General features: G+C 48.2%; 1 protein-coding gene across 1 annotated transcript in view; it reads right to left on the bottom strand.

Moving 5' to 3' along the window:
- Positions 1-204: 204 nt before the first annotated feature.
- Positions 205-27993, bottom strand: part of MRPS27 (mitochondrial ribosomal protein S27) — a 96274-nt gene continuing 68485 nt past the window's right edge. Inside the window, exons 5-11 of the mRNA XM_062212226.1 lie at positions 17824-17938; positions 13831-13909; positions 12199-12314; positions 8393-8495; positions 5882-6024; positions 3906-4076; positions 205-1757 (exon numbers count right to left, since the gene is read on the bottom strand). Coding sequence (XP_062068210.1) covers positions 1518-1757; positions 3906-4076; positions 5882-6024; positions 8393-8495; positions 12199-12314; positions 13831-13909; positions 17824-17938 — 967 coding nt within the window. The 3' untranslated portion in view covers positions 205-1517. The remainder of the gene's footprint in view (positions 1758-3905; positions 4077-5881; positions 6025-8392; positions 8496-12198; positions 12315-13830; positions 13910-17823; positions 17939-27993) is intronic.

Genomic DNA, 27993 nt, shown 5'->3' on the forward strand with positions numbered 1-27993 from the left:
CCAGCCTCAACCCTGGCTGTTGTGGTCATTTGGGGAGTGAGCCAGCGGATAGAAAACCTCTGTCTCTCCCTGTCACTCTGCTTTCCAATAAATGTTAAACACAAACAGAGTAAGTCCGTAGTGAAGGTGGTGGTGGTGATGATTAGAAATGCTAGTCTGACGGGGAAGGAAGATTGAAAATAAGTTGCCCAACATGATGGTAACGACACTGAACACACACAAACAATGCCAGCACATTTATTTCCACAGGTTCTTCACAGAGGAGCACAGGCCCGAGGGAAAGCTGGCACTGTACTTCCCGGCGACAGGACACAGCGGGCAGCGGCCCCGGCCCATGTCACAGAGGGGCCAACTCAGGGCACTTGCCGTCCTGACAGTCCTCGTAGCCCCGCGCCCATCTCGCTGTCTCCAGCTTGGCATTCGCAGGTTGTGCATGTGTGCACGTGCACCAGCGGCTCATTGTGCTGATACAAAGCTTTGGAAAAAGTGACCCCAGTGTTGACGAAGGTGTCCTAGCCAGGACTGGCTTTCTCAAGAGCCCTTCCATTCTAAAAATGTCACTGTGGGTGCCTGCCCCTGGAAGTCCACAGGGTTCGTGCTACTGGGTTTACTCCTGCACTTCTCCCAGGGCAGGTCCGGAGCGGGAGGCGTGGTGGAAGGCAGAGTGTGGGTGTGTATGTGCACCCCAGCCGGCTCTCAGGGCTGGCGAGGCGGCTCAGGGGCACAGGTGTCGGCATGCGCACTGCACCTGGTCTCACGTGCCTGGGCTGGGAGACCCGGCTCTCAGCCTTGCCTTCTCCTACCACCAAGAAGGTGCTGGGATTTTCAAAGCTGAGAATTGCCTCTGGTGCCCCTGGACCCCCACAGAAAGCCCCAGGAGCCCCCTACAGGTACAGAGCTGGTGGATTCGGTGGGACTCCCGGCCACTTCGACAGTTTCACTGCCCTTCTGGGCTTGTGGACAGGTGGTGACAGCCTCTCGACAGTGGGACACTGTGGTTCCTGCACCACACGTCTGCGTTAGAGCAGGAGAAGCTGTGAGGAGGAAGCCGAGGCTGCCGCCCCCCGCTGCCGCATCCTGGGCTGGGCACTGAGGTGCTGCTGGCGGGGTGGGGTGGGGTGGGGGCTGTGGCCTGTCACGCCGACAGAGGCTAACCACCTCATCCTGCTGCCGCCCCCTGGGCCGGGTACTGAGGAGCTGCTGGGGGCAGGGTGGGGTGGGGGCCATGGCCTGTCACGCAGACAGAGGCTAACCACCTCGTCCTGCTGCCGCCCCCTGGGCCGGGCACTGAGGTGCTGCTGGCGGGGCAGGGCGGGGTGAGGGGCCTGTCACGCAGACAGAGGCCATAGCCCCCTGCTGCCGCCCCCTGGGCCGGGCACTGAGGTGCTGCTGGCGGAGCGGGGTGGGGTGGGGGGCCGTGGCCTGTCACGCAGACAGAGGCTAACCACCTCATCCTGCTGCCGCCCCCTGGGCCGGGCACTGAGGAGCTGCTGGGAGCGGGGGGTGCCCATGGCCTGTCACGCAGAAGCCTTTGCTGCTTGCCGGGCCTGGTGCTCCTTTCTCGCCTTCTCCCGCTGCTCCCGTTCCCTCTGGATCAGCTGCACCTGCTCCTGACGCCAATGCTGCTGTTTCTGCTCGTAGGCGGCCAGGTCCTCGGCCTCACAGCTGGGGAGCTGCTCCTTGACCAGCTGGGTGGTCAGAGTTACAAGGCTTTCTGATTCCACTCTGCCCAGGGCCTGGAGCTCAGCCTGCAAGGCCTGTGGGTGACAAGGAAGAGAGAGAAAGAGGGACGAACACAAGAGGAGAGGAGAGATGAAGTCGGTGCAAACACACGCGTCCGCCTGCAGAAGAGGTACCGCCTTTCTCCCACTCACGGCACCACGTGCTGTTTCTGCCCTGCACTCACACACCATCCGTGTGCAACAACAGATCTATGCTTCTGTTCTGGCCCAGACCCAACCAAGCAGCAAACTCCACGCACAAGAATTCTAAGATGCAAACAAAATGGCGGAGATGTCGGATAAACTGGAGAGAACCCTTCCGCATCACTTCCTTAGAAACACTGACACGCTGCCTTACGAGTGTTCCTCTCCACAGAGGGACATCCTTTCGGGGTTTCTCACTCCCGGCATGTTCCCCAGCTTGCAGGAGCGCCTGCGCTGTGGCACGCTCACACCTGCTGTGCTCCCCTGCGGGTCAGCCTTTCCGTCCGCCCCAGCCGCATCTGGACAGCAGCTCGAGTTGATCAGTGTTGACTCCGGGAGAAGGAAGGCATTAAAACCCGAATCTGCTTACGTGTTCCAAGATGCGAGGACCAGCCAGCGCCACTTAGGGCCCTGCTGCAGCTCGTCCCACACAACCCCGGGTGTTCCACAAGCAAATGTGGCTCACTGGGCACGGTGGTGAGGCCTGCTCCCAGGAAGTGCACAGCTGTAGGGGAGATGGAGTCCACGGGCTGAGGAGTGGCCCGAGACCTCGTGTGATGGGTCAGCCACGTAAGAATGAGTCTGAACAGATGACCTCAGACTAGTAACAGTCAAGACACGGGAAGAAAAGGAGATGGACAATGACAATGATTTCTCTCTGGTGTCACCCTGAGTGGGGTTTGAGGCCAAGGAGCAGGCCTGGGATGGGAGAATGAGGACTTGGGTCTGAGTCAGTGAACTTTGGTTCAAAGTCAGTCAGTGGCTGGCGGGTCAGTCCCTCTGGGCCTTGTGGTTGTGCAACGTGGCACGAGGGCTCCCCCAGCCAGGGCTCTGGTGAGGGGCAGGGCGGTGCAGTGACACGTGACACCCGGCCAGCAGGCATGAAGTCTCCAATCTCTTTTCCTTCCATTTTTATAAAAATGTGTCCACAGAAGAGTGATGGCTGAGAACTTAAAACAGCACACAGCTCTGCCCCGGGGGACTCAAGGGACAGGAGTGGTCACTTCGCAGAGCGATGGGCAACCCTCTCTGTGTGAAGGTGGCAAGTGGTAACCCGCGGGGCTCGGCAGACGACGTTTTCTTCAGCCAAATATGCCGAGCTGAGAGGAAAGATACTGCTCTACTGCCAATTCTCGGTCTCAGGAAAGGGGATTGGCTTTTCCTTCCTGGTTTCAAATGTCAGAACGGAGCCATGACCTTATAGAAGTACTGGGACAAACTGCTGCTACAGATACAAGAGAATCTCCCGACAACGCGGGCAGTACCTTTCCCATGGCAAGTTCAGTATAATTCCTGAAGAAACAGAAATGCAACGACCCAGCGAAGTTTATAGCCACCTGTCCCCAAGTGTCACGAGAGGTCAGCGGCATGGGTGGGGGTAAGTCCCATTCCCCTGGTGCTGGGTCAGAAACAAAGCAAGGAAGACGCCAGGAGCTTAGACACTGACTCACTCTCTCCCTTTCTCTCTGTCTCATCATGGAGCACTTGGGGATGTACAGAGTCCACAGCTATCCAAGGGCCGGCCTGGGGAGAAATGGTGGGAACCTGTTCCAGTCTTCCAGGCACATAAGACACGACACAAAGCAGCCAAAGACGAGCAACAGACGCCGCCTGCCCCCATCCCGACCTGCTCACATGTGGCTCTGTCACAGCTAACTGGGTGCTGGGTCATTCACACGTGGCCAGACCCTTCCCGCCTGGGGCGGGAGCCAGGCTGTGGCTGTGAGGAGGCAGCAGGCCCCCAGCAGGGACGAGTGTGTGGCCGATGCTGTGTCAGGGAGCAACACCGTGACTGATTAACTCGAGTACAGAAGGCACAGACACTTTCCATTGCTCTCTCTTCAGACCACGTCCTGTGTGAAGCAATAAAAACGCCATTTTGGATGCCTTTGTGTGTGACACAAGGCCTCAGTATGCCGGACCCCACAGCAGAGGAGCAGGGAGGATGCACGGCTGACCCTCAGTTCCCGGCTGCTTTACCTGGAAGCGCTCCAGGTACCGGGGAAGCTTGGACTGCTCGGTCTCCTCGATGTCTAGCTGCTCCACCAGGTGGGCTGGGCCCAGCGTGCCTTCACCTCCCTGGGGCTGCTCCTCCAAGGCCTCGGCGGCTGGGGACGTCAGAGCCTTCAGCACAGCATCCAGCACGTCGAGCTGCGGAGCAGACAGAGGGTCAGGGGCTGTGCATCAGGGCGGACTGGATGCTCAGTGTGCAGACAGACTGGAGAAGGAGACAGGGAAAAGCAGGCCCTAAAAATCCAGGAGAGGATTACATAAACTTGTAGCAAATGTGAATGGTTCTATTTGTCCGCATAACCCCGTGTGTGTTGATTGGCACAGAACACTCCGTACAAACCAGATGATGTAGATAAGCAAGCTAAGACTTATGTGCCTAAGCACCACCGCATTCAAGCTGGCTTTTAATCAGCCAGGGAGGCACCGAGCAATGGCGCCTGATGGGTGCTCGTGAACCTCTGCCGTCCATGTCTATTTCCCTCAGTCAGTTTGGAACTGAACAGACCACTGCAGGCCACAACCAACAAGAGGCCATGCTGAGTGCCTTGAAAGCCTCTGGATGGGCAGGGGTCGCCCTCTGAGAAAGACTTCAGCTCACAGAGTATCTGAAAATTAATAATCAGTGTCACCCAAATGACTGTTGACAAACACCAGAGATGCAGGTGCGGAGGTTTTGAGTGAGGTGACAACTGTGACAGAAGCAGTACTGAAGAGCAGAGGGTGGTTTTTGTTGAAGCCTCTCCTCCTCACTTTCACTGCAGGGTTCGGCTCCCTGGACTCCCGAGGGTCTAGTCTTTCAGAGATGGCAAAGAAACACTGGCAAGGCCAGTGCACCTGCTGGGTATGACCAGCCCTGTCCACATCACATAATGCAAATTCAGAAAATACTCTACAGCCTTTGATTACTACTGATACACTACACCCAACTCCTACGGAGTCAGGAAAAAAACAATGCAAATCTGGCTCAAATTGAAAGGGCTATTTCCTTGGCAAAGAATTTACATGTAATTTTATATCTTCCATCACCAGCACTGACCAGAGCCGTGATGAAGCATGTATCTTAGCATTGTGTATCTTTTAGCCCAAACACATGGCGAAGATTGTAACGGTTCACTAGGTGTTAGTAGAAGGTGCCAGGACAGGTACCAGACCTGTGCACCATGCCTGCAATGAAGGCCAAGGGCACAGCCCACGGAATCAGGGTCAAGACAACACAGACAAGCACCTCCAAGGGAACCTTCACACCCTGGAAAGGAGGCAGCCAATGTCTCTCCAGGCCTCACTCTGGGTATAAACGCACATGGCCAAGAGCGGATTCTGTGGCCGCCTGTGGGGTGGAACACTCGTTGCATCTCCTGGGACCTAAGTCCAGTAAGTTCAGGGCGTCACCCACTAGGGGTGAGCTGTGGGGACAGTGTTATAGTCCAGGCGCAGCGACCCCCTGGGAACTCTGAGAGGCACATTGGATCCTGGCCTCGGCAGCATGTGTTTACCAAGAACGGGTGAGCGCAGGAAAGCAAGGCTGCCACCTCTGGTGTCCAGATTCACATCTGGAGAAAAGACTGCTCTGTGGTCCTTCAGGCCACGTGAAGGTACAGAAGTACCAGAAATGCTTAGAATGAACTCCCACCCGCTCCTCGGTGCTCAGATTTCAGGGCTGGGGGTAGGGGGCGTTACGGAGCAGGAAGTATTTTATTGAACTCAGCATGAGTTTCAGGGGAGGGAAACAGTTCTTCCAGACAATGAGTTATAGATCAGCATCCACCTCATTTTCCAATGCTTTTCATCAGTAGCGCTCAGAATGTTTTGTGGTTGTCCACTCCTCTGAAAGTGGTAAGTACCTACTCCGCCTAAAGTGCAGGGGTGGGGGAAGACGGTGAGAACAAAGTCCAAGGTCAACAGGAGATAGCTGCAGGTGGCCGAGTGAGGGCCCAGGAACCTACCGCTTCTCTGCACAGCTTTCTGTCTTCGGGGGAGGAGGCGGCCGTCGCCATCACTTGCAGGGCTCTGTCCAGGTAGCCTGGCTTCCACATCAGAGGCATGTTGTGGTACACCGCCCGCAGTCCTCGCTGCAGCTCCACCTTCCCTGGGGCCAAGAGGAACAATGAAGAAGGCCTCTCCATAACACCCTGCTGTGACCTGATGGCACAACGAGCATTTGCCTGGCAGCTCTACGTAGCCACAGGGAAGGATCAATCCAAATCCATCCCCAGAGCCTCAGCACAGCTGGTTGTGGCACTGCACTTAGATGGTGCAGAGGTGGAAACACTCACTGTGGACATTTCTTAATACAAAGTTGTGCCAACTCATTTTCCTCCTTTTTTACTGGGGCTGGCAGAGTCTCACACAGTGTGCAGGAATGCAGGCCTCTGCAGGGGTCTCCCTACCTGCTTCTTAAGTGGGGCTTCCCTGGGATACACAGCAGATTCATAAAATGGCAAATGCCTGAAACAGCACTCTGGCCTCAGAATCAGCCCTTTAAGGCATTCAGATCTGGCTAAAAAGCCCAAGAGTTTCTCAGGCATGGAAAGCTAAGACACTGTGGCAAAAAAAAAAAATGACCTAAGTGAAAGATCTCTGTGAGATCCTAGTGGAAAGAGCAGGCCATCAAAAAGGAGGTACCCTTCTCTGAAGGGAAGAGAGAACTTCCACTTTGATTATGGCCTTGTCTAAATAAGGCCAGAGTTTGTGAACTCAAGAGGCTTCCACAGCCTTCGCAGCTCATGACAAGAGCCTCAGGAGATTACTAATGTCACAAATAAGAGTGCCAATTATTAGATCAACAACAGGAGTCACTGTACACTTACTCCCCATGTAGGATCTCTGTCCTTAATGTGTTGTACTATGAGAATTAATCTGTATATAAAAATAATTAAAAATGAATCTTCATGAAGAATGGGATGGGAGAGGGAATAGGAGATGGGATGGTTTGCCGGTGGGAGGGTGGTTATGGGGGAAAAATCGCTATAATACAAAAGTATACTTTTGAAATTTATATTTATTAAATAAAAGTTTTCTAAAAAAACCCAACCAACCAAACAAACAAAAAAAGTGGGGCTTCCTTGGCAAGCAAGTCAGCTGAGATACCATTTCTGTTTCAAGAACCAAATCTTCCTTAGGAAAAGCAATCCCACAACTTTCCTACAGTGAAAATCTTGTCAACATCTGACAACTTTTCCTACCAAGCAATGTTTGGCATTTTCCAAAATGTTCCAAAACAGCTGTGTCTTTAGGAAGAAAGAAACTTGCTCTTTTTCCCTTTCTTTGAGCTTTGATGGCTGTTAAATCACGGAGTCCTCACGGGATCGCAGGACACGGATGCTCCTGCTGGCACCTTACGCCAGCAGATGCGGATGGTGGACGGACGGCAGCAGGGGGGCTCTCGGCACTCCCTGAGCAGAACCCCTCCCTGCATCCACGACCAAGGTCACCGTGAGGCGACACGTCTTAAATCCACTGCCACCGGGAGGGAGGATTTGACAAAGCTATGGGAGGACATAAACAGACAAAGCTGCTCAGACGACAGCTAATTTTAGACCTTTAAGGTGCTTGGGGCTGGCTGCAGTCACATTCCAGGCTGCTGTTTCCAGCAGGGTCGCAGGAGGCTACACAGCACACGGCTTGTGTCCTGGTGGCTGCCAGTCACAAGGGCCGGGGCCTCTGCTCAGACACAACAACTGAGAACATTTCCTAAGCCCTGCCCACTTCCCCAGGAGCCCATCCAGTGTCACAGTCCCAAGTGCTCATTGGAAAGCAGAGGAAAACATGTGTCAATCAAAAGAGTGGTCAACACTTGTTAGGCCAGTCTGATAAACTCCGAAACCCTTTCGCCCAACCATTCGAGAGAGAACGGGAGGGTACTGGGAAAGCTGGCACCTGAAGCCCTCTGAGGTGAGGGCGCGTTTAGATGGATGGTCTCTGCCCACAGTCCACACAACCAGGAGCTGAGGACGCTGTCCTCGTGACCTGTGTGATTTCAATGCCTGCGCCCCTCTGCACCCCACGGCACGCTGTACAAGCACAACGAGCCCCTCTCTGCTTTGCCCCAAGCGCTGCTGGCTGTGCTGAGTTTCACCTGCCTCACCTGAAAACAATACCAAAGATACAGTGCAACCTGAACTCTCAATTTCCTGCCTCTTGGACTTTAGGTCTCAAGGGAAAAAAGAGCTTTGTTGAGACTGGGGAACGTTCTACTGGCTGGTCCTGCCCACACAAACATTACCTGTGGCCACCAGGCCTGCCTTTCACTTTGCCAGGTGACAGGATTTAAGAACCCTTTTAACTCTTATGTCATAATGTGGAGGCCATGGTGGCCAAATTTGATGTCCAAAGATGAAGGCTGTAATTGGAATTTCACTCACAAATTTAAATCAGGTTATACTGGTATTAGAAAGTGGATAAAGGCATCTGTTCTGTCTAGGAAGAACAGTGTCAGTAAGGCTCACTTAGCTTACCAAGAAGTGCGTAGCCATATAACTGGGAACTCAAACCCACTGAGTTCTGTTGCTTTAGGCCTGGAAGTAACAGGGCTGCACCGAAGTTCCGCTCCTCTTCCCACTGCAACAGAGCACACAGGATCACAGGCCAGCCAAGTCACGGACACTTTATGTAAAAATGTGATCTTCCATGACGTGGAAGAAAACAACATGTTACAACATTAAGTTAAAAACACAGAGGTTTAACAAAGCTCTATGTACACACACACTTCCAGTTTTGTAAATAAAAGGTATTTATGCTTAAAGAAAAGGAGCATGCGCTAGACCAACACTGGTTTGAGACGATCGAGGAAGATTCAACATTCTGCTGGGCCCTTACTCATTCAAATTTCTATGGCAATGGAGGAAGCTTGAGTTTTAAACAATTCAGCAATAATAATTCTCCTCACAGTGTTAAAATAAATCCCACTATTAAGTTGCTTTTAGACTGACTTATGCCTCTTAAAAACAAATTAGGCAATCAGAAACACTTAGCGATGATCATTTGTTTCAACCCAGGGTGCCTTTTGAGACCTGGGTTGGGGGGCAAAACGCAGCCTGCAGCCAACACAGGGCCCAGAGGAGAGCCTCGGCAGCTCCCCCCATAACGGGAGCTGTGCCCTCCGGGTGCCAGAGGGGTAGGCAGGGCCAGGGCAGGTGCCCTGTGTCTGGTGTGGAAACAGCACAGGTTGCCCTACGCTGGTCTCTGCACTCAGAGGTCGGGGAGGAAGCGGAGAATGAGCAAGGTCTGCAGGCTGCCACTGCAGGCAGGTGGGAGCCAGGCTCCCCAGGGTTAACAGGCACCCAAGCCTCCTGACTGTGAACCGCCTTTGTGTGGTACAAGTGACAGTTCTTAACGTTTTTCCCTAAACCTCTGAAAGAGGCAAAGACCTTGGGAGAAAAACAAAACCTCCCCAGCACTTCTGCAGCACAGGTAGGTGAAAGAGCTGATAATTAAGGACCAGGTCATTAGTTTCAAAAGCAAAGAACTCTAATCAAGGGAAACTGGGTGTCCCCCACCATAAACTGTGTGAAAATTGGGTCCAACAATAAATAAGGAATTTAAAAAATATAGAAATGTCTTCCAATGGGGAAAAACATGGGCTACAGTACTGGGCTGCGTTAGCAGCTAAAGCTCCTCTGAGCAGTGACATACTGAAGCGACAGTTTTCCTTGATGTGCCAGCAATCAGGTGAGGTGCTGAAGGTGACTGGAGAGCAGACTTCCCAAGGGACACTCAGGAAGATGAACAGACGGACACAAGTCTGCAGTCTCTTGATTGGGAATACGACAACTACAGCTGTTCGTGCGATAAGCTATTTATGTGTCAACATAAGGTATCAGACCCCTGCCAACCCTGAGATGCTACTGTAGATGCTCTGGTGGAGGAATTCAGGCGCCAGCTCACCAAGGTCCTCAAGGTTGTCCTGTCCCACGCTTGTGCCTCTCCTGTTCACACGAAGTGAATCTCACACTCCCACGCTCCCTCCTCACCTAGACATGCTGTCTCCTTTCTGCAGCTCTAAAGCACTCATAATCTACTCCAGTTTGGCTTCCTGCTCCACTACTCTATGGGAGCCAAGGTGACAACCTTAGGGCCTCCAAACTACAACATTCAGTGAGCTGTTTCTATTCTTCATCTTACCCTGCCCTCCCAGAAGCACCCTACACGGCAGATCACTCTTCCAAGGGACTCTGTGGTCCAACACAGTCCTGATTTGTCTTTCCTTCGCTCTCAGCCTTATGTGCAGACATTTACATATGGTTTATAAACTAATCTCCAAAATCGCATCTCCAGTTCAGATCTTTCTGTTAAGCCCCTAATTTCCCTAGTGAAATCTCTCGACTGGCTCAAAAGCATCTCAAAATGCAGGATGTTCACAGCCAAGTTCATGATTTTCCTCAAAAAAACCCAATCTCTTTTCAGAATTCCCTTTGCAAACACATGGCACCCCGTCTGCACAGATCTACAAGCCAGGAACTGAGAAGGGAGTACGTGATCCCTAATTCCCTGCCTCCACATCTTCATCTTGTTATTTACTTCCCAAATACGTCTACTGGTCACTAATGCCACCACATCCTTGTCCCTAGGCCACCATTATCTCTTGCCTGGAATCCTTAAGAGTCTCTACACTGGGGCAGTGTTTTGATGTAATGGGTTAAGCTGCCGCCTGCAATGCCGGCATCCCATATGGGTGCCGGTTTGAGCCCTGGCTGCTCCACTTCCGATCCAGTTCTCTGCCAACATGCCTGGGAAAGCAGCGGAAGATGGCCCAAGTGTTTGGGCCCCTGCCATCCATGTGGGAGACCTGGATGAAGTGCCAGGCTCCTGGCTTGGACCTGGACCTGGACCAGCCCAGCCCTGGCTGTAGCAGTCATTTGGGGAGGGAACCAGCAGATGGAAGATTTCTCTCTAACTCTGCCTTTCAAAGGAATGAAATAAATCTTTTCAAATAAATAAATAAATAAATAAATAAAAAGCCTCTACACTGGTCTGACCATATCCATCCTTGTCTTGCTCCGATCTCATCCACATCACAGCCAGATGGCGCTTTTTGAAACACAAATCGGATTTCGCTATGCCCTCTGCTTCAAGCTTCTCCGTGGCTTCTCCAACCTTGCCTCGCCCACGGCCTCCCTTCCGCTCTGCACTGTGGCTGCCCTGGCCATCTTCTTTCAGCCCCGTGTGCTCACCACGCTCTTCCTGCCACGGGGAGTTTGCACACTGTCTCCTCTTCAGCTAGGTAATTCCTACTCATCCTTCAAGTGAACTATTTCCTGCCGAGCTCTAACCAACTTAAGTTTAAAGTACAAAGTTCCCTACCACATGGGCGTTTCACAGGCTTTTCTACTGCCATGCTTATTATAGTCATAATTTTATACTTGTGTGTGTGTGTGTTTCAGATGCCTGTGGCAGGAAATGTTTGTGCACCACTGTATAACCAGCACGTGGCAATAGCGGGAACAAGTAGGTGCTCACTATATTTAACGAATGTGGGCAATATCATAGACTAGGACACTTAGGAAAGCACACAATACCAAGTGTTCTTTACAACATAGCCTGCACTAGATCAAACTGGGATTTCTGCAGGCTACATCGGAACTTAAGGGCAGACCACAGAGCCAGACTGCCTGGCTCTGCCATCTTTACGTCCCTGTGTCCTTATCGGCACAGTCAGTGTGAGGCCTAAATGCACTGATGAGTTTAAACAAACAAGAACACAGCCTGGTGTGAAGTTAAGTGCTGCGCAAATACTGGTATTGTTGTTATGCTTAGGAAAGCAATAAATAGTGAGTAAACAACCTAACCTAGGACCTGAAACCAAAATTTGCCTTTATGGACCTTCTAGAACACAACGGACCTACAGCAACCTTATGAAAACCCTGATGCAAAGTAAATAATAAGTATGCAGCACCCCAGATTGTGGTCAGAGCTAGATGCCGCCTTGCTTTCTTGATAGGCCATGCCCGGCTCTCAGTGATGATCAGAGACGCACTTCTGAGAGTCCACGGTCACTCAGCCTAGCTCAGGATGTGCCACAGGGACTGTGACTTGCGGTTCTGTCAAGTGCACAGACATGCAGCTCAACTCTGCTAGAATGCAGTAGCTAAAATGTACAGATCGAGCACACACGCACAGTGGTGCGCCACCACGGAGCCACACAATGGCTTCTGTTTTCCAGATTCTGAGGGCAACGTTTCCAAGGGCCACCTGCTCCACGCTGAGCAGCCACTGCTTGGTTCTTCCGAAAGCTCTCAGCCCTGCTGCGGGGCAGATCACTTACACTGAGGTCTGTCTTCTTGGCCAGGCAGTGGTATAAAACATAGAGGGACAGAAGCTGCGTGGATGGCGCATCAAAGGCTTCTTGCAACATGACCTCAAAAACCACAGACAAAGCATCTGGCAAAGAGATGAAAGGAAAAAGGAGAGGCGATCAGCTGGAGGTAACATCAGCAAATTACACACTCTTAAAAAAGCGGGGTGTGGTAGAAACATAAGCAGAATTAGGAAATAACAAACACAGGCTCTGACCCTCCTTCCATTAACCAGGTCCTCCCCATGCCTGCAGTGTCTACGATACAGCTCCAAACAGGCTAAATCTAGTGCTACTGCACCCATGAGCTCGGGGACACTGGAGAAGCCACTTTGTTTCTCTTGGCTCCTGGCATCATCTTCATAATGGTATTTGTCCCATCTGCTTCGAAAGATTTTTGGATAGTCCAACATGCGAAAATGTCTCAGAAACTATGAAGCAAATTTAAGGCACCATGTTCCTCGGCTAGAAGAGCTCCGGCACAGAAAGGAAGTATGCCAATGTTCAAGGTCATCCTGACAAACAGAGCGGAAAGGCTGCGCTAACCGGCCCATTCTCTGCTCCGGTACCTCCTGTCTGTTGAGGCAGAGGAGGGAACACATGCTAGAGGAGATTCTAAATCTCAGGGACCCGAAGACAGAAACCAATGGCTATGAAAAGGACAATAGGATCCGGTTTGAAAGTCCTACAAGGACAAGGAAAACGCTCATCGTTGATGAGTGCAACATGCAACGTAAGAGGTCTGCTTCCGCGGGAAGGCTGGTCACAGCAGAGCAGGCCTCGAGCAGTTCAGATTTTCCCCTGATATTCTACAGGATAAAAAGGAGCCAAGAGAATCAAGTTCAAACACTTGCCTTCCCTTAGTTATTGTTAAAGCAGAGAGTGGGAACACGGGATTAAAATATAGCACAAATCCCATCACCTGCACATATCACAAGCACAACAAATGTTCCTGAGCTACTCAGTTTTTGCATATACTCAATTATAAGAGTTAGCACGGATATGCAGCTGTTCCTAACCAGCTGGTTTTGCATATGTTGTTATGGTTCTGAGGCTGTAGATAAGATTTCTATGTTCATGTTGCAAATGAAGAAACTGACACAGACAGGCAGACCGGGAAGTCATCTGGTAGACCAGCAGCAAAACTAGGACTTGCAAGAGGTTTTCTTTTAAGTAAATGAACCGGTAAAACTTTAAAAGAACACAAAGCCACAAAGCCAGTATTTTTTTTTTTAAAACCCGTTCTGCCAAGTATTTACTGCCAAAACCAAAAATACGCATGAGAACTAAATCGCATTTACTTTATACTTTACTTATATTCTGCATTTTGCTCAGTTTAGGAGGCGAAATGCGATCGGCCTGCATGAGTACCCTTTCCGTCACGATCATTTACGTGCTTTCACATTTCCTGTCCTAGCAACAAAGACAATATTCTCAAGTTTTCTGCACTAATGATCATCTTCACCAAAACTTTTCTGACCACAAGAGTGATGTGAAGAGATGTCATGAAGGAAAAAAAGGGGAAAATGCCTACATTCCTGCACTTCCCTTTGGGAACACAAGTCCTACAGTAAATAACCAAATCTGGGTTTGGTTTCTTACCTTTGAAATTTTCTTTCTTTATGAAAGAATCTATCAATAAATTGAATGTAAAGTTATCTGGAAAAATTCCATATTGAACCTGTAATGAAATGAAAATAAAAGGGAGCAGATCCATTTTAGTTCAGTCTGTAACATAGCCTCTGAATTATTCAGGAGAAAACTTTTGACCACTAGCTTTAGAATCTCTGCCTATCGTCTTACAGCATCTATGATAGTGGAACAGAAGCTTGTCGGGTAACTGGAACTGTTGGCCAGGGTGAGAACATTGTGAGTGGTTGTCTGCTATAATGCAACCAGTATGTGAAAAATGAAGCTCAATTCTGACACCTATCATAGCTTTAAAAAAAAAACCACACACACAAAGGCCTCCTCACCCCCAACTGGTTGATTTAATAGTTTCTGGTCCTTGGCCTGGCCTTTTTTTTTTTAATAGTTGAATTCTTTTTTTTGTTTGTTTTAAGATTTATTTATTTATTCAAAAGGCAGAGTTGGAGAGAGAGAGAGAGGTCTTCCATCTGCAGGTTTACTCCCCAAATGGCCGCCAATGGCTGGAGCTGAGCCGATCCAAAGCCTGGAGACAGGAACTTCTTCCAGGACTCCCACATGGGTGCAGGGACCCAAGGACTGGCTCCTGGCTTCAGCCTGGCCCACACAGTCTGGCTCTTGGGGGCATTTGCAGAGTAAACAAGCAGTTGAAAGATTTCTCTGTCTCCCCCTCCCTCCCTCTCTTGTCACTCTTTTGAATAAATAAACAAAGAAATAAAATAAAACTTAAAAAAAAAAAGAATATCAATGAGGGATGAATAGGCAGGGCACAGACGGTTTTTAGAGCAAACTATCCTTCTGATATATTATGGTGGCTACAAGTAATTATACATTTTTTAAAAAAAGATTTTATTTGAAAGGCAGAGTGACAGAGAGAATGATCCTCCCTCCAGTGGTTCACTCCTCAAATTGCTGCAACAGCTGGGGCTGCTCATGCTGAAGTCAGGAGACTTTAACTCCATTCAGGTCTGCCACGTGGATGACAAGAGCGCAATAACTTGGGCCATCTTCTGCTGCCTTCCCAGGAGCATTAGCAGGGAGCTGGATCGGAAGTGCAGCAGCAGCCAGTACCTGAAATGGTGCTCTGATACGTGATGCTGGTGTCATAGGCGGTATCTTAAACATTTGTGCCACATGCTGGCCCCAGTCATAACATATTTGTCCAATAGAATGTTCAACACCAAGAATGAAACTATGGGCTTTTCAACAACTGTAACAAAGATACCACTCTGGAAAGGGATGCTGATTACAGGGAAGACGTGTATGTGTAGGGGTCGGGAGTATACAGGAAATGGCTATTGTATTTATTGTTTGATTTTTTTAAAAAAATTTTATTTATTTCAAAGAGTTTCGGAGAGGGAGAAAGAGAGAGAGAGAGAGAGAGAGAGAGATCGATCTTCCATCTGCTGGTTTACTCCCCAGATGGCCATAACAGCTGGAGCTGCGCTGATGCAAAACCAGGAGCCAGGAACTTCTTCCAGGTCTCCCACATGGACAGCAGGGGCCCACATTCTCGAGCCATCTTCTGCTGCTTTTCCCAGGCCATTAAGCAGGGAGCTGGATCATAAGTGGAGCAGCCAGGTCTAAAACCAGTGCCCATATGGAATGTTGGCATTGTGGGCAGATGCTTTACCTGCTACGCCACAATGCTGGGCCCTCATTGTTCAATTTTGCTATGACCCTAAACCAATCTAAAAAACAAGATTGACTAAAAACAAAACAAAAAACAAAACAAACCCCAAAGAGTGCCTGGCCCCAGGCACATCAAATAAATTAGAATTTGGGGGAAGCAAGCAGCTTTTTTTTTTTTTTTTTGACAGGCAGAGTTAGATAGGGAGAGAGAGAGAGAGAGAGAGAGAGAGAGGAAGGTCTTCCTTCTGTTGGTTCACTCTCCAAATGGCCGCTACGGCTGGCGCTGCGCCGATCTGAAGCCAGGAGCCAGGTGCTTCCTCCTGGTCTCCCATGCGGGTGCAGGGCCCAAGGATTTGGGCCATCCTCCACTGCCTTCCCGGGCCACAGCAGAGAGCTGGACTGGAAGAGGAGCAACCGGGACAGAATCCAGTGCCCCAACTGGGACTAGAACCCTGGGGTGCCGGTGCCGCAGGCGGAGGATTAGCCAAGTGAGCCACGGCGCCGGCCCAGCAGCTGTAATTTTGAAAAACTTTGTGACTCTAACGGACAGCTAGGGCTGAAAATCGCTGATTTATTAGTACAATACACTTGACTCAGAGTTCAAAAATCGAAGCTCTAGAAGGAGAAGATTATTTGCCTTAAGTTATGGGTAACTGGTGGAACCCGTAAGGGACACACGGCCAAGGACTTCTGACTACTGCTGTGTTTTCCATGAAAAGACCTGAGGAGTTTCAGAAATGAGACACACTTTGTTCTCTTCTTCTAGACCTTTCTAGTTCTGTTTTCCTAGGAACCTTCCTTGAGCATAATCTGCGCCCTTATATTCTGAATAGAAGGTAGCAGGATTTAACAACACATTCGTAACCTGGAGCTTTCCATGTCCTGCTCTTGAGATTCACGGCCATCCCCTTGCCTGGAGGGTCCAGCTCAGTCTCTCACTCCCACCCTGGCTCAGTACCTCCCTTAATGTACCTTAGGCTCCCAGTAAAAAGGTAACAGACTATTGTTCGCCCTGCCCCATCTCCAGGCACAAGCACGCATCTTCTGGGGACCAGCTTAAGGGGACTTCATGTCTCCTAATTCTTTCCCCACAATTAGATTTCCTCATTCTGATTTCCTAGGTATTTTTACTGGCATTCCTCTGTTTGCCCAATATTAGATTCAACAGTGAGTCTGCTGATCTCTCTACCTTATTAAATTATAAGCCATCTGAGGGTTGGGATAGGGTATTGCTCATTTTTTATCTAGTACCACACCAATATCTCAACACAAATGGAATGCAATCAATGCTGGGATGAGCTGAGTCCAAGTCTCGGGAATGGAAATTATTCTGCACAGAGGGGGCCTCAAAACAAAAATCAATATTCCCTTTGAGTTCTTATTTTCAAGGTCCAATGACACTACAGAAACAACACATTTTCATAAAAACAGTTTAAAAAGTTTTCTGACCACAAATGGTGTACAGGTTGAGATTCACATTAGTAACATTCCAAATGTTTGCTTATTTTCTACTTATTTGCCCTGAGGAGTACAAATTCAGAATGATCTGAATCACAGGGACTTCAGGGACACAGGATGACTGACCCAGCATTACTGTCTTTTAAAAAGTGTGTATGCACAGGGGCCGGCGCTATGGCCTAGCAGGTTAAGCTGCTGCCTGCGGTGCTGGCATCCCATATGGGCACCAGTTGGAGTTTCAGCTGCTCCACTTCCAATCCAGCTCTCTGTTATGGCCTGGGAATGTAGTAGAAGATGGCCCAAGTCCTTGGGCCCCTGTACCCACATGGGAGACCTGGAAGAAGCTCCTGGCTCCTGGCTTAGGATCCACACAGCTCCGGCCATTGTGGCCAACTGGGGAGTGAACCAGTGGATTGGAGACTCTCTCTCTCTCTCTCTTTGCCTCTCCTCTCTCTGTGTGACTCTGACTTTCAAATAAATAAATAAATAATATTTTTTTTTTAAAAAAAGTGTGTATGCAACCTGAGTGCTCTGGAGATCCCATCTCAGCAAAAATGATCAGGCTTCCCCCCGCCCCCCAAATTTCATCAAAGGAATTCAAGGCTTAGGGATCAAGAATGAAACAACCAGGAGTGCAGAACTCTCCTGGCTGCATTCTTGCTTTGATCTGTCCTTTTTGCTGAGTCCCTGTGCTTGGAAAAGCACCAGCTAGCGGAGTTCTTAAATTTGTTCATTACATAATTCCCAGCCCCATTTTAGAGATGTTTCTGGCATCACTCTTTGCTATACTGTAATAGGTACAAACACCCCATCACCTACACCCAGAAAACCAGCTCTAGGTGATGAGAAGCTATTCACCTTGTTTAGAACAGTGTGTAAGGCTTTGTCTTCCGCACCATACTTTAGACACTGCCTGATCCAGGTGTGGATTGTCCAGTCTCGCAGGTACCAGCAGTTGGGGCTGTGTCGAAATCTAAATAAAGCACAAGGAGAGAGAAAACAGCATTAATTCTGCAACAGTAGTGTTAAAACACATTTTCCATCAGTCATTGTGACCAAAAGTCATAAAGTCTGAAATGAGAATGAGAAGGCAGAAAAGCAAAAAAAAAAAAAAAAAAAATATATATATATATATATATATATATATTTTAAAATGTCATTCCTCATTTGACACCCCCTATTTCCACATTTTGCTTTAATGAGAAACTTAAGAGAACTGATTTGGGGAAAAAAGCCACAATGTTATACAAATTTCTAGTTCACTACCAGAGAGACATAAAGCTAAAGCTGGTGCTTTGGAAATTCAAAACAAAACAGATGATGAGAAACAAAATAGCAGAGCAATCTAGAGAGAAATCAGCTTAAGTAATGTCAGTATGTCTTGTGCCACCTAGGAGAAACTGGAACACTTTTCATTGAAATGAAGAAAACAAAAAAGAAAAACAGTAAGGGAGGAACAAAATCTAGTAATTCCACTCCCCATGTTCACAATACCCCTGCTTCCTGCAGAGTTCCATTCTTGCGGTTCAGTCCCCCTCCTTTGTCTGCCTGTAGCTCTGCACATAGTCAGAAAATCCCTAAGCTGCTCATGACGAGGTACACGCAGTAACATGGTTCCCACAAAACCTTGTCTTTTGGCAGGAATTCCACATGCTGCTCCTGCCTTGAGTTCACACCTGGTGGGAACACCTGGGGTGGAAGTTGCTTCTCATTCCTTGGGGCCCATGACCAAAGGCTAAGTTAGGAGGGACACTGAGGCACAGGTGATGCTTGGAACACCTGCATCCCAGATCCGAGTGCTCAGTGTTGAGTCCTGCCACCACTTCCAACCCAGTCTTGCTAATGCACACCCTGAGTGGTGGCAGATAATAGCTCAGGGACTTGGGTCCCTGCCATTCACATAGGAGACCCAGGTGGAGCTCTTGCCTTTGGCCTGGCCCAAATCCCACAGCTGTGGACATTTGAGGAATGAGCCAGTAGATAAAGATATGGCACCCTTCCCCTAGCCCTGTCACTCTGCCTTTCAAATATATGTTTGTAACAAACTAAAAAAAAAAAAAAAAAAAAAAAAAGACAAAACTACATTAGACTACATTAGAGTGGAGACAGGGTGGTGAAGAGGTTTTTTTGTGACACCACTTTTTAACTGTCTTGATCAGGATGTCAGGCAAAGTGCTCACTCTTTCTTTAACCATCCAGGGAAGCAGGACAATCTCTGGGAGGGACCCACAAATCAAACTCTTCTCTAAAAAAGAGCTGAGATGAGAACTCAATGCTGAGGGACTCTGCGGTACTGGAGTTAAGGACACAGGCTAACACGACTGTTGTTCAGAGACTGCTTATTCAATCTGCCACCTGCTGTCTCCTGCCATCTGCTCCTGGGTTAATTTCCTTCTGAATAGGTTCTCTGCCAAAGAGAAAGCTGAAAAAAGGAGAGGAAGTGAGAAATAGTATTTAATTTAGGCTATCTATTAATGCTCTGGTGAGAGATCAGGCAAAAAAAAAAAAATCTGAGGATGTTTTATGGATTTAGGGTCATCTAGCCCTCTCCATTCTTCTGAATAGCTTAGGTTTGACTGGAAAATGTCTCTTTCATTTTATTTTTCCTTATAGAATTAGCCTCTTTAAAAATCAGAAAAATCGAAAACTGCCCAATTAAGTTCAGGATGATCTGACCAGAGAATGGTGCAGTACATTTGGCCCTTGTGCACAGAAATGACACAATAAAGGTTAGGTACCTTTTGTCTGAAATGTTTGGGACAAGAAGAACTTCATATTTCAATTTTTGTTAGATTCTAGAATAAGTGCACATATACCATGAGGTATCTTTGGAATGAGATCCAAGTCTGAACATGAAATTCATTACATGCGCCCTACACATACAGCATGACAGTGACTTTATAGTCTTTTTAGTGTGCCCATCACATGCGGTCAGTGTGGAATTTTCCACTTGTGCTATCATGGTGTGCAGAGCATTTTGGATTTTTGGATTAGGGATACTCAGCCCTTATTCCTTTCAGTGTTTCGTGTTTTCCTATCAAAGGGTTGAGCTACTTCATATCCTCTCTTTGTTACCCTGAAAAAACTAAGATTTACAGTATAATGGAGAATAAAAAGTTACTTCTATTTTTAAAGGAAAATACTAAGGACACAGCCAGGGGGCTTGCTTTCATGAAGGTGATGCGGTCAGCCACTCGGGTTTGAAGCAAGGGAAGCAGCTGACTTCTCAGTGCCTGGCACAATTACTGGCCCACAGTCAGCTTTCAGCAAATAAAGGAGCTCCAACCAACACATGATTAAATGCTGCTATGTTCTGGTCACCTTGTTCATGTCTATGGGACATGTGAGGAATTGCAGATGCTCTGGTTGTGGTTTTTACAGTCTCATGACATAAAGAATGCAAACATATTCAACAATAATACAAGGTGAGGCAGGGTCAGCGCTAAAGGCGAATGGGCCTTCTATGCGTTAAAGGTTTTTTTTTTTTTTTTGGTGGTAGTGGTGGTTAGGTTTAGTCTACTTTTCCTTTAAAACAAAATAAAAAAATGTCGAGTCCCTCTTTTACCCAAGATCAAATCGAAACCTCTTAAAATCTAATTTGCTGAGTTTAGAATCTCCCCAGTGACCACTGAAGTCACAGCTTTTTAATTTGTGTTGCTGGACTTTACGTGATACACATACCCATCTCTAGTCAAACACCTTTTCTCTTATTCATGACCAGAAGATCATTTTTAGGCTTTGAAGAACAAAGATTGATAGTGAGAACCTAGCTGTAGACCTTCAAAGCTCAAATTAAAATGTTGAAAGCCATTTGCTAACTGTCTAAGGCCAGTTTCAACACATGGCAAAACAGGAAAGCCTTTCCTTCTCACGCGCTCCCAGAGCTGCACAGCTGCTGCTGCCTGCCCTGCACAGCAGACCCGGGAGAGCTCTGTCAAGAGACTCACAGAAGCCTTTAATAAGCCCATTCCCTGGCCAGAATGGATCCGATACACCATCCCATAAGATCTCTGCGCTCTGAGGCCTAAGAAACCAGATACATATGCTGTTTAGGACATTTTCATCTAACTGACAACACTGAATCAATTTAGGAATAAGAGCAAAATGTTCACACATACATCATGAAATACGCTCCAAAGAGCAATTCCTGCATTTCCCAGCCAGACAACAAACGATCTCCTTTCTAAGCCCCCATCAGTGATAAAAAGAGAAATTAGCACACAACTTATGTGAGTAGATAACTGGAATAGAAACATGCCAAAACACTGGGCCAGCAGGGCCCACGTCTGGATGGAGGGTATAAGAATCCCCCACCCATGACTTGTTAAGCAACAAGATGGATAGACTGGGCTATCTCAGACCCTCTTAGACCCACCAGCTGTAACACGGCTGTCAGGTGAGTCTCTAGAATGGTACTTGCCAGGGATGATTCTGCAGACTGCTGGCCGAGCGTCCTCCCTTTCAGCCAGGAGAAAGGCAAAGCGAGAGGAACACAACTAACACATTGATTTTCCAATCTTGCCTGCAAACAGACTGGCTTTTGTTCTCGCCTGCTCTGACCACCAGCCTGGCAGATTACAGATGGCCACTGTAGGAGTCCCCTCTGTGCCCCACGCCATCAGCTGTTTGCTCACCTCAACAGAAGCTTTATTATTGCCTAGGCCAGCAGGCTGCCAAGAGAGGCAAACCGCGCGAGTGTGGAAAATACAAACAAACACGACCCTAAGAACCCCAGTGATGTTGTGCTCACGAAGGCAAAAGCTACTCCGAGCTTCTGGGTTGGAGTAAGCTGGCCTGAGCAATAGGAAACAGAGAGGTGGCGTCCTGCTGTTGAAGAGATCTCTGTCCTGTGGCTGGCTGAGGTGAAGACACAGCTTGCTCAGGAAGCCCAATCAAGGCCAAGCCCACGGCAGGAACCAAGAAGCTTCTCTGTCCTTAAAAATCAGGCCACACTTCGAACTCTTAGGGGCACTGTCTGTACTGCTGCCCCTTCAAGGCGGGGGTCACCAGAAGGAAGAAGGGCAGAACCCCAGGCTGCAAAAGTCTCGGCTGTGTCAGCTTTCTCAGAGGGCAAGAGAGGTCAGATGAAACGTCGTGAGGGCGAAAAGGACAACACCAGAGTCCCTAAGACTACACAGAGGCCCTCTACTGTGTGTAGAAGTCACACGGGATTTCCTGCTTGTGGCCCATTTCATCTTTTCTTTCATGGGGTTCAAAAAAAGGTTTTGCCATTGCTGAATGGCACGAGTGGCAATGCTCACCAGCTCTTTTATTAGCACAAATGGAAATGCTCCAGGCTGAGCAGGCCTAATGCAGGTACAGATGCTGCAGCCTGGAGCCCCAGCGGCTCCACCATTTAGCTGCAACACTGCTCTTCCACGCGAATGAGCAAGCTTTCCACAATGTTTATCAGATTATGAGAGCCACCAACCCAGCAGGCACACACAGCTCCGCTCCTCCCTAGAGAGTTCTGTATCCTGTGGCAACAGGCTTTACAGATGGGAACCTCAGCTGGGTAGAGATAGCAGAGGGGGCCAGAGTAAAGGGAGGGAGGGACGAATGCCAAGAAGAAAATACGCCAGCTCCAAAGCCTGCAGTGTGGACTGGGAATCTCATTAATGAAGGAAGAAGTCTGCAATTATCAAAGAAGGTTGAGGGCATCCTTGAACTACAACCAGAGCAGGAAGCTGTCTCTTTAAACCAGAATAAGGTTAAATCACTGTCGCCTCTTTTCTCATTCTAAAATGTTAATTGCTTTCTTCTTCAGCCTACTGGAAATTCTGCTCTAAGAAGTTAGATTTAGAGGGTTTCCACTTGGCACGGGGGCTAAGGCGCTGCTTGGGACACCCCTATCCCATGTCAGAGTGCTTGGGTTCTGCTTCCAGGTCAGCCTCCTGCTGTGGTGCATCCTGGGCGGCAGCTCAGGCGCTAGGGTCTCTGCCACTCATCTGGGAGGTCCTGACTGAGTTCCCAGCTTCTGGCTTTGGCCGGACCCAGGCCCAGCTGTTGTGGGCATTTGGGGAAGTGAGTCAGCTGATGGAAGATCCCTCTCTTTCAAATAAACACAAGTTCAAAACAAAAAGAACTGTTCGTTTCAGAACTAAGAGTGACAGTGAGTTGAGAGAGAGAGGGGTCAAATCTTATATTTGCTGGTTCACTCCCAAATGGCTACAACAGCTGGGGCTGGCTTGGGCCAAAGCCAGGAACTCTATCCGTGTCTCTCACGTGGGTGACAGGGGTCCAAGTACTTGGACCATCTTTAATTGCTTTCCCAAGTGCATTAGCAGGGAGCTGGACTGGAAGTGGAACAGCCGGGACTTGAATCGGCGCTCTTCTATGGGATGCCTGCATCACAGGCAGCAGCAAAACCTGCTGCTCCACAACGCTGCTCTCAGATCTTGTCAGTTTGTGTCTGTAAGTTGACAGATGTGAGCAGCTGTATAACCACCACTGGGATAAGATCTAAGCACTGTTACCTCACCCGAAAAACTCCCAGGTGCCTCCTCTGTAGTTAAACTCGCCAGGATCAAGCAAATTGTATGTTGATAACCTCCTTGGGTCCCTTTCTAGATTCAGAGTTATTCATTTTCTAGGAGGAAAGGCAAAGAAACCTTAACTTCTTATCTACTGGTTGACTTATTTATCTTCTGCAAGTTTCCAAAAAGATTATGAAAAATTTAAAACACAATTTGCAAGTAGCTTTCTTTCAGTCCTACACAGTTCTTAGACCTTCTGGTATCTCTGTCTGCCATTCTAAAAAGAGTAACAAGTAAGTGGATTTTTTGTAGCCTATAACACGGGCATAGAATTTTGCCAATGTGAAGTGCTAAGTAAATACAGCATAATAGCACATTTTCCAAAAATGAATGTGGATAATGGAGGGACTTGCTAGATATCAAAGTCTGAATTTCCCAGACCCAGGGAGTAAAAACAGGACCATCAGCCTGTCCACTAGAGATGCACTGATATCAGTATGACATACTAGAAACCGCTCCAGGAGGAATATTCCAATTTCCCATGTCCTCTCACGGAACAGAATACGTCACCAGGGGCCGGTGCTGTGGCGTAGCGGGTAAAGCCACCACCTGCAGTGCTGGCTGGCATCCCATATGGGCACTGGTTCGAGTTCGGGCTGCTCCACTTCTTTTTTTTTTTTTTGACAGGCAGAGTGGATAGTGAGAGAGAGAGAGACAGAGAGAAAGGTCTTCCTTTTGCCGTTGGTTCACCCTCCAATGGCCGCTGCGGCCGGCGCATCTCGCTGATCCGAAGCCAGGAGCCAGGTGCTTCTCCTGGTCTCCCATGCGGGTGCAGGGCCCAAGGATTTGGGCCATCCTCCACTGCCTTCCCGGGCCATAGCAGAGAGCTGGCCTGGAAGAGGGGCCACTGGGATAGAATCCGGCACCCCAACCGGGACTAGAACCCGGTGTGCCGGCACCGCAAGGCAGAGGATTAGCCTGTTAAGCCATGGCGCCGGCCCGGGCTGCTCCACTTCTGATCCAGCTCTCTGTTATGGCCTGGGAAAGCATAGCCCAAGTGCTTGGGCCCCTGCACCCATGTGGGAGACCCACAAGAAGCTCCTGGCTCTTGGCTTCAGATTGGTGCAGCTCTGGCCACTGTGGCCAACTGGGGAGTGAACCAGCAGATGGAAGACTTCTCTCTCTCTTCTGCCTCTGCCTCTAACTCTGCCTTTCAAATAAATAAATAAATAAATAAATCTTAAAAAAAAAAAAGAATATGTCACCAAAGTATTCTTGCTTCCTTTTTTTTTTTTTTTTTGGCCAGGTCTACATCTCTCAATTTTGGAGACATGTTTCTCATTCATGAAATGAGAATTTGCTGAGTATCTGTCCTGGGCTGAGCCCAGTGATCTGTGTTTCTATCCTTATTGTCTACCAATTTCCTCCACCCCTGAACTAAAAATATTTCTTCTTTTTGAATTTTTATATATTTCATAAATACAACATTATGTACATAGTAATTCTTCCCACCATACCCACCCTCCCACCCATTCTCCACCTCCACTTCCTGCTCCCTCTCCTGTTTTATCTGAGAAAGAAAAAGAAAGAAAAAGAAAAAAAATGGAGTTTATAAAAAGAAAAACAAAGAGATGTGTTCCTCAACAGTCTATAAAAGGGCTGATCTATGTTATCGCTTCTTGAAGGTGATTTCGCTTTTTTCCCCCCTTCCTCAAAAAGATTACATTTCTCCCTTTTCTGATACAGAGAAAAACCAAAAACAAAGAGCCCAACATTGACTTGGTGCTCTGCCGTGCGCTCTCCGCTCCGTGGGACAGAAAGGAGCCAGGCAGAACCAAGCCCCTGGCTCTTTGTCTGAAGCCCGAGAGGCTACTGTCAGCCTCCAGAGGCAATGCATGTGGTAACTAGGGAGGGTTATTTGTGGGGAGAACCGAAGAAGAATTACAGTGATTGCTGACGTGGCTTCCTTGCAACTGTCCTAAAAGTAGAAAATGGCTGTCTCTGTGGTCACCAACTGACCCCAGTGACAATGCACCCTGAAGTCAATGTGGGACTTACGCCACTGCGAGGCTGCACACATGGGCTCCCAGGCTGGCCTCCCTGCTGAGGGGCTCACGAGGGCCATGAGGAGGCTAACAGAGGAAGGCTTCAGCTAGGAAGAGTGGGAAGCTCAGAGAAACTGGGTCTTGGAACAGGTCCTTTTTATAAAAGCGTGTAAAGCTGTGGGAATTGGCTTGGTTAGGGTAGAGGTAAGGGAAATATTTTTGGTTTTGATCTATGAGCAATAAATGAGCCAGTTTAAAAACAATGCAAACATTTCCTGATGTCTTCTGAAACCTTGGCTAGGAACTCCAGACAAAACTTGTACAAAATCATGAGTCATGCAATGACTAAGGCGGGAAAATCACACATATTAATTAATCACTGGTACATCTGAATAATTATGAGGAAGGGAAGGTGAGAAAGGAGAGGAGGAAAACAGGAATAGAATAAAATAACCCCCAGTTTCTGGAGTCTGATGAGCGTAGTGAAGCTGTCAGGATTAGATCTCACAGCAGAGGCTGGCCCAGCAGGTGAGACACGCGGGGCAGGAGCAGAGAGGATTGAAACCGGCGCTGAGCAGACTGCGCCTGTGGGTGAGCTTATGGATTCCTTCAGGGGCGATTCCGAGGGAAGAGAAGCTGGGCACTAATCTGGATTTCTTAAGAATTACATTTCTTTTAATGAAAACAGAAAAGCATCTCAGTGTTTTAAACACTCCAATTCTCTAATACACGACAAAATTGAATTCTTAAGGATTCCCTGTTCTGAGCAAAACTAAGATTGGACTTACCTCCAGTTATCTCACCCTGAGTTCACAGCGTTTCTATTTCTGTAACTCTCCTGACTTGCCTACTAAGCCATTAAGCTCTTAAAAGGCAGGGGAAAAGTTATTTGTAATTTTGTGTCCTACAACTGTTAAGATGCTCAGTGACTTGGCAACAGTGACTAGGCCCACGAAGACTGTATATATCAATAATGGATGTTGAAATTCGTGAGTATTACTTATGCACTTGTACCCGTGTGGGAGACCTGGAAGAAGTTCCTGGCTTTGGACTGGCTCAGCTCCAGCTGCTGCGGAATTTGAGGAGTGAAACAGCAGATTGAAGATCTCTCTGGATCTCCCTCTCCCCCTCTCTCTAACTCTGCTTTTCAAATAAATAAGTAAATTTAAAAAAAAAAAAAAAAAAGAGAGATCAAAGACAGCAGAAGTGGCTAACCCAGGGTTATTGAGAAAAGCTGCCTACCACTTGCTTCTTCCTCCTGCTGCCTCCCACAATACACAAAAGGATGATCCGTGGATTCTGTCACGCAGTGAAGTTCAGGGAACAGATGAGCTGTTAGATGAGCAAAACCCACCAAGATAAGGATGGACAGAAAACAAATGAATGTGCAAAGAATCCCCCGAAGTCTGCATCACAAAAGTCTGAGATGTCTTCCAACACTGGAAGACACTCTGAAAGTCCCCCAGACCCAGTAGACGACAGTGGAGAGAAGGAAAGCTGATGTAGAATGAGAGCATCCTTCATTTAGTGCTGGTAGGGACCTTTACCATTCATTGTTCATTGAACATTCATTGAGAGTTACGACTCACTAAGCACTAGATGACGTGAAACTGTTAGTCTAAGTCCTTCACGTTACAGATGATGATCTTGATGTCTAGAGATGAAGTGATTTACCCCAGCAAACCGCAGGCAGCAGCAGGACTGAAATTGCTTCTCACAATCCCACCGCTGCCTCTCAGTTCTTTCATTTGTAGGGCACTTTTAAAAAGCATCTCAGCACTTTCACAATGGAGTCTAACAGTGAAAAGTAAATAACACCTCTTCCAAATTTAGGAGCAGAATCCAGAGAAAAATAGGCAGGCTGTGACCCGGCTCTGGAATTGCCCTGACACTGACTGCTGAAAAGTCATTTGATCTCTTAGGGTTTTGGTCCCTGCAACTGTAAAACCAGGAGGTAGGATTATTAGGGTCACAAACTCAAGATGTCTACAGGGGGTGGTCTGTGAACCTGACGGCCTGAACCATGCGACACTAAGTGAAAAGCTGCTGTATCCCGACCAAAGTGGCCTACTTGTACTGTGCGTGAAAACACACTCTACGGGCCAAACAAAACACACCTGGACTCTACGCCTGACCAGACCCTGAAATTGCTTCCAGCACTGAAGTTTGAGGATTCTAAATAATAATAAGCCTATATCCACTCATGAAAACAGCAGTCGTTTACAAGTTGCTATTGAGCCAGAAAAATGGCAATGATACAAATAAATGTGAATGACTCAAAGGCAAACAAGCTACCAGTATAGCCCACAGCTGGCTCTGTTCTGTTCTGTTCTGTTCTGTTCCACCAGCCCAGCATGTATATGTTACCCACTCTAGGGTCAGAGATTCCCACAGCAACGGCAGCCCTGTAAGCTGGCCTCTAAACCTTCAGGACGGAAAGACAGTGGCAGTGAAGTTGAAGGTCCCTCATGCATATTTTAATCGAGACCAAGTTTTGCAGGAAATAA

Source organism: Lepus europaeus, chromosome 15, assembly GCF_033115175.1.
Source record: "Lepus europaeus isolate LE1 chromosome 15, mLepTim1.pri, whole genome shotgun sequence".
Classification (NCBI taxonomy): domain Eukaryota; kingdom Metazoa; phylum Chordata; class Mammalia; order Lagomorpha; family Leporidae; genus Lepus; species Lepus europaeus.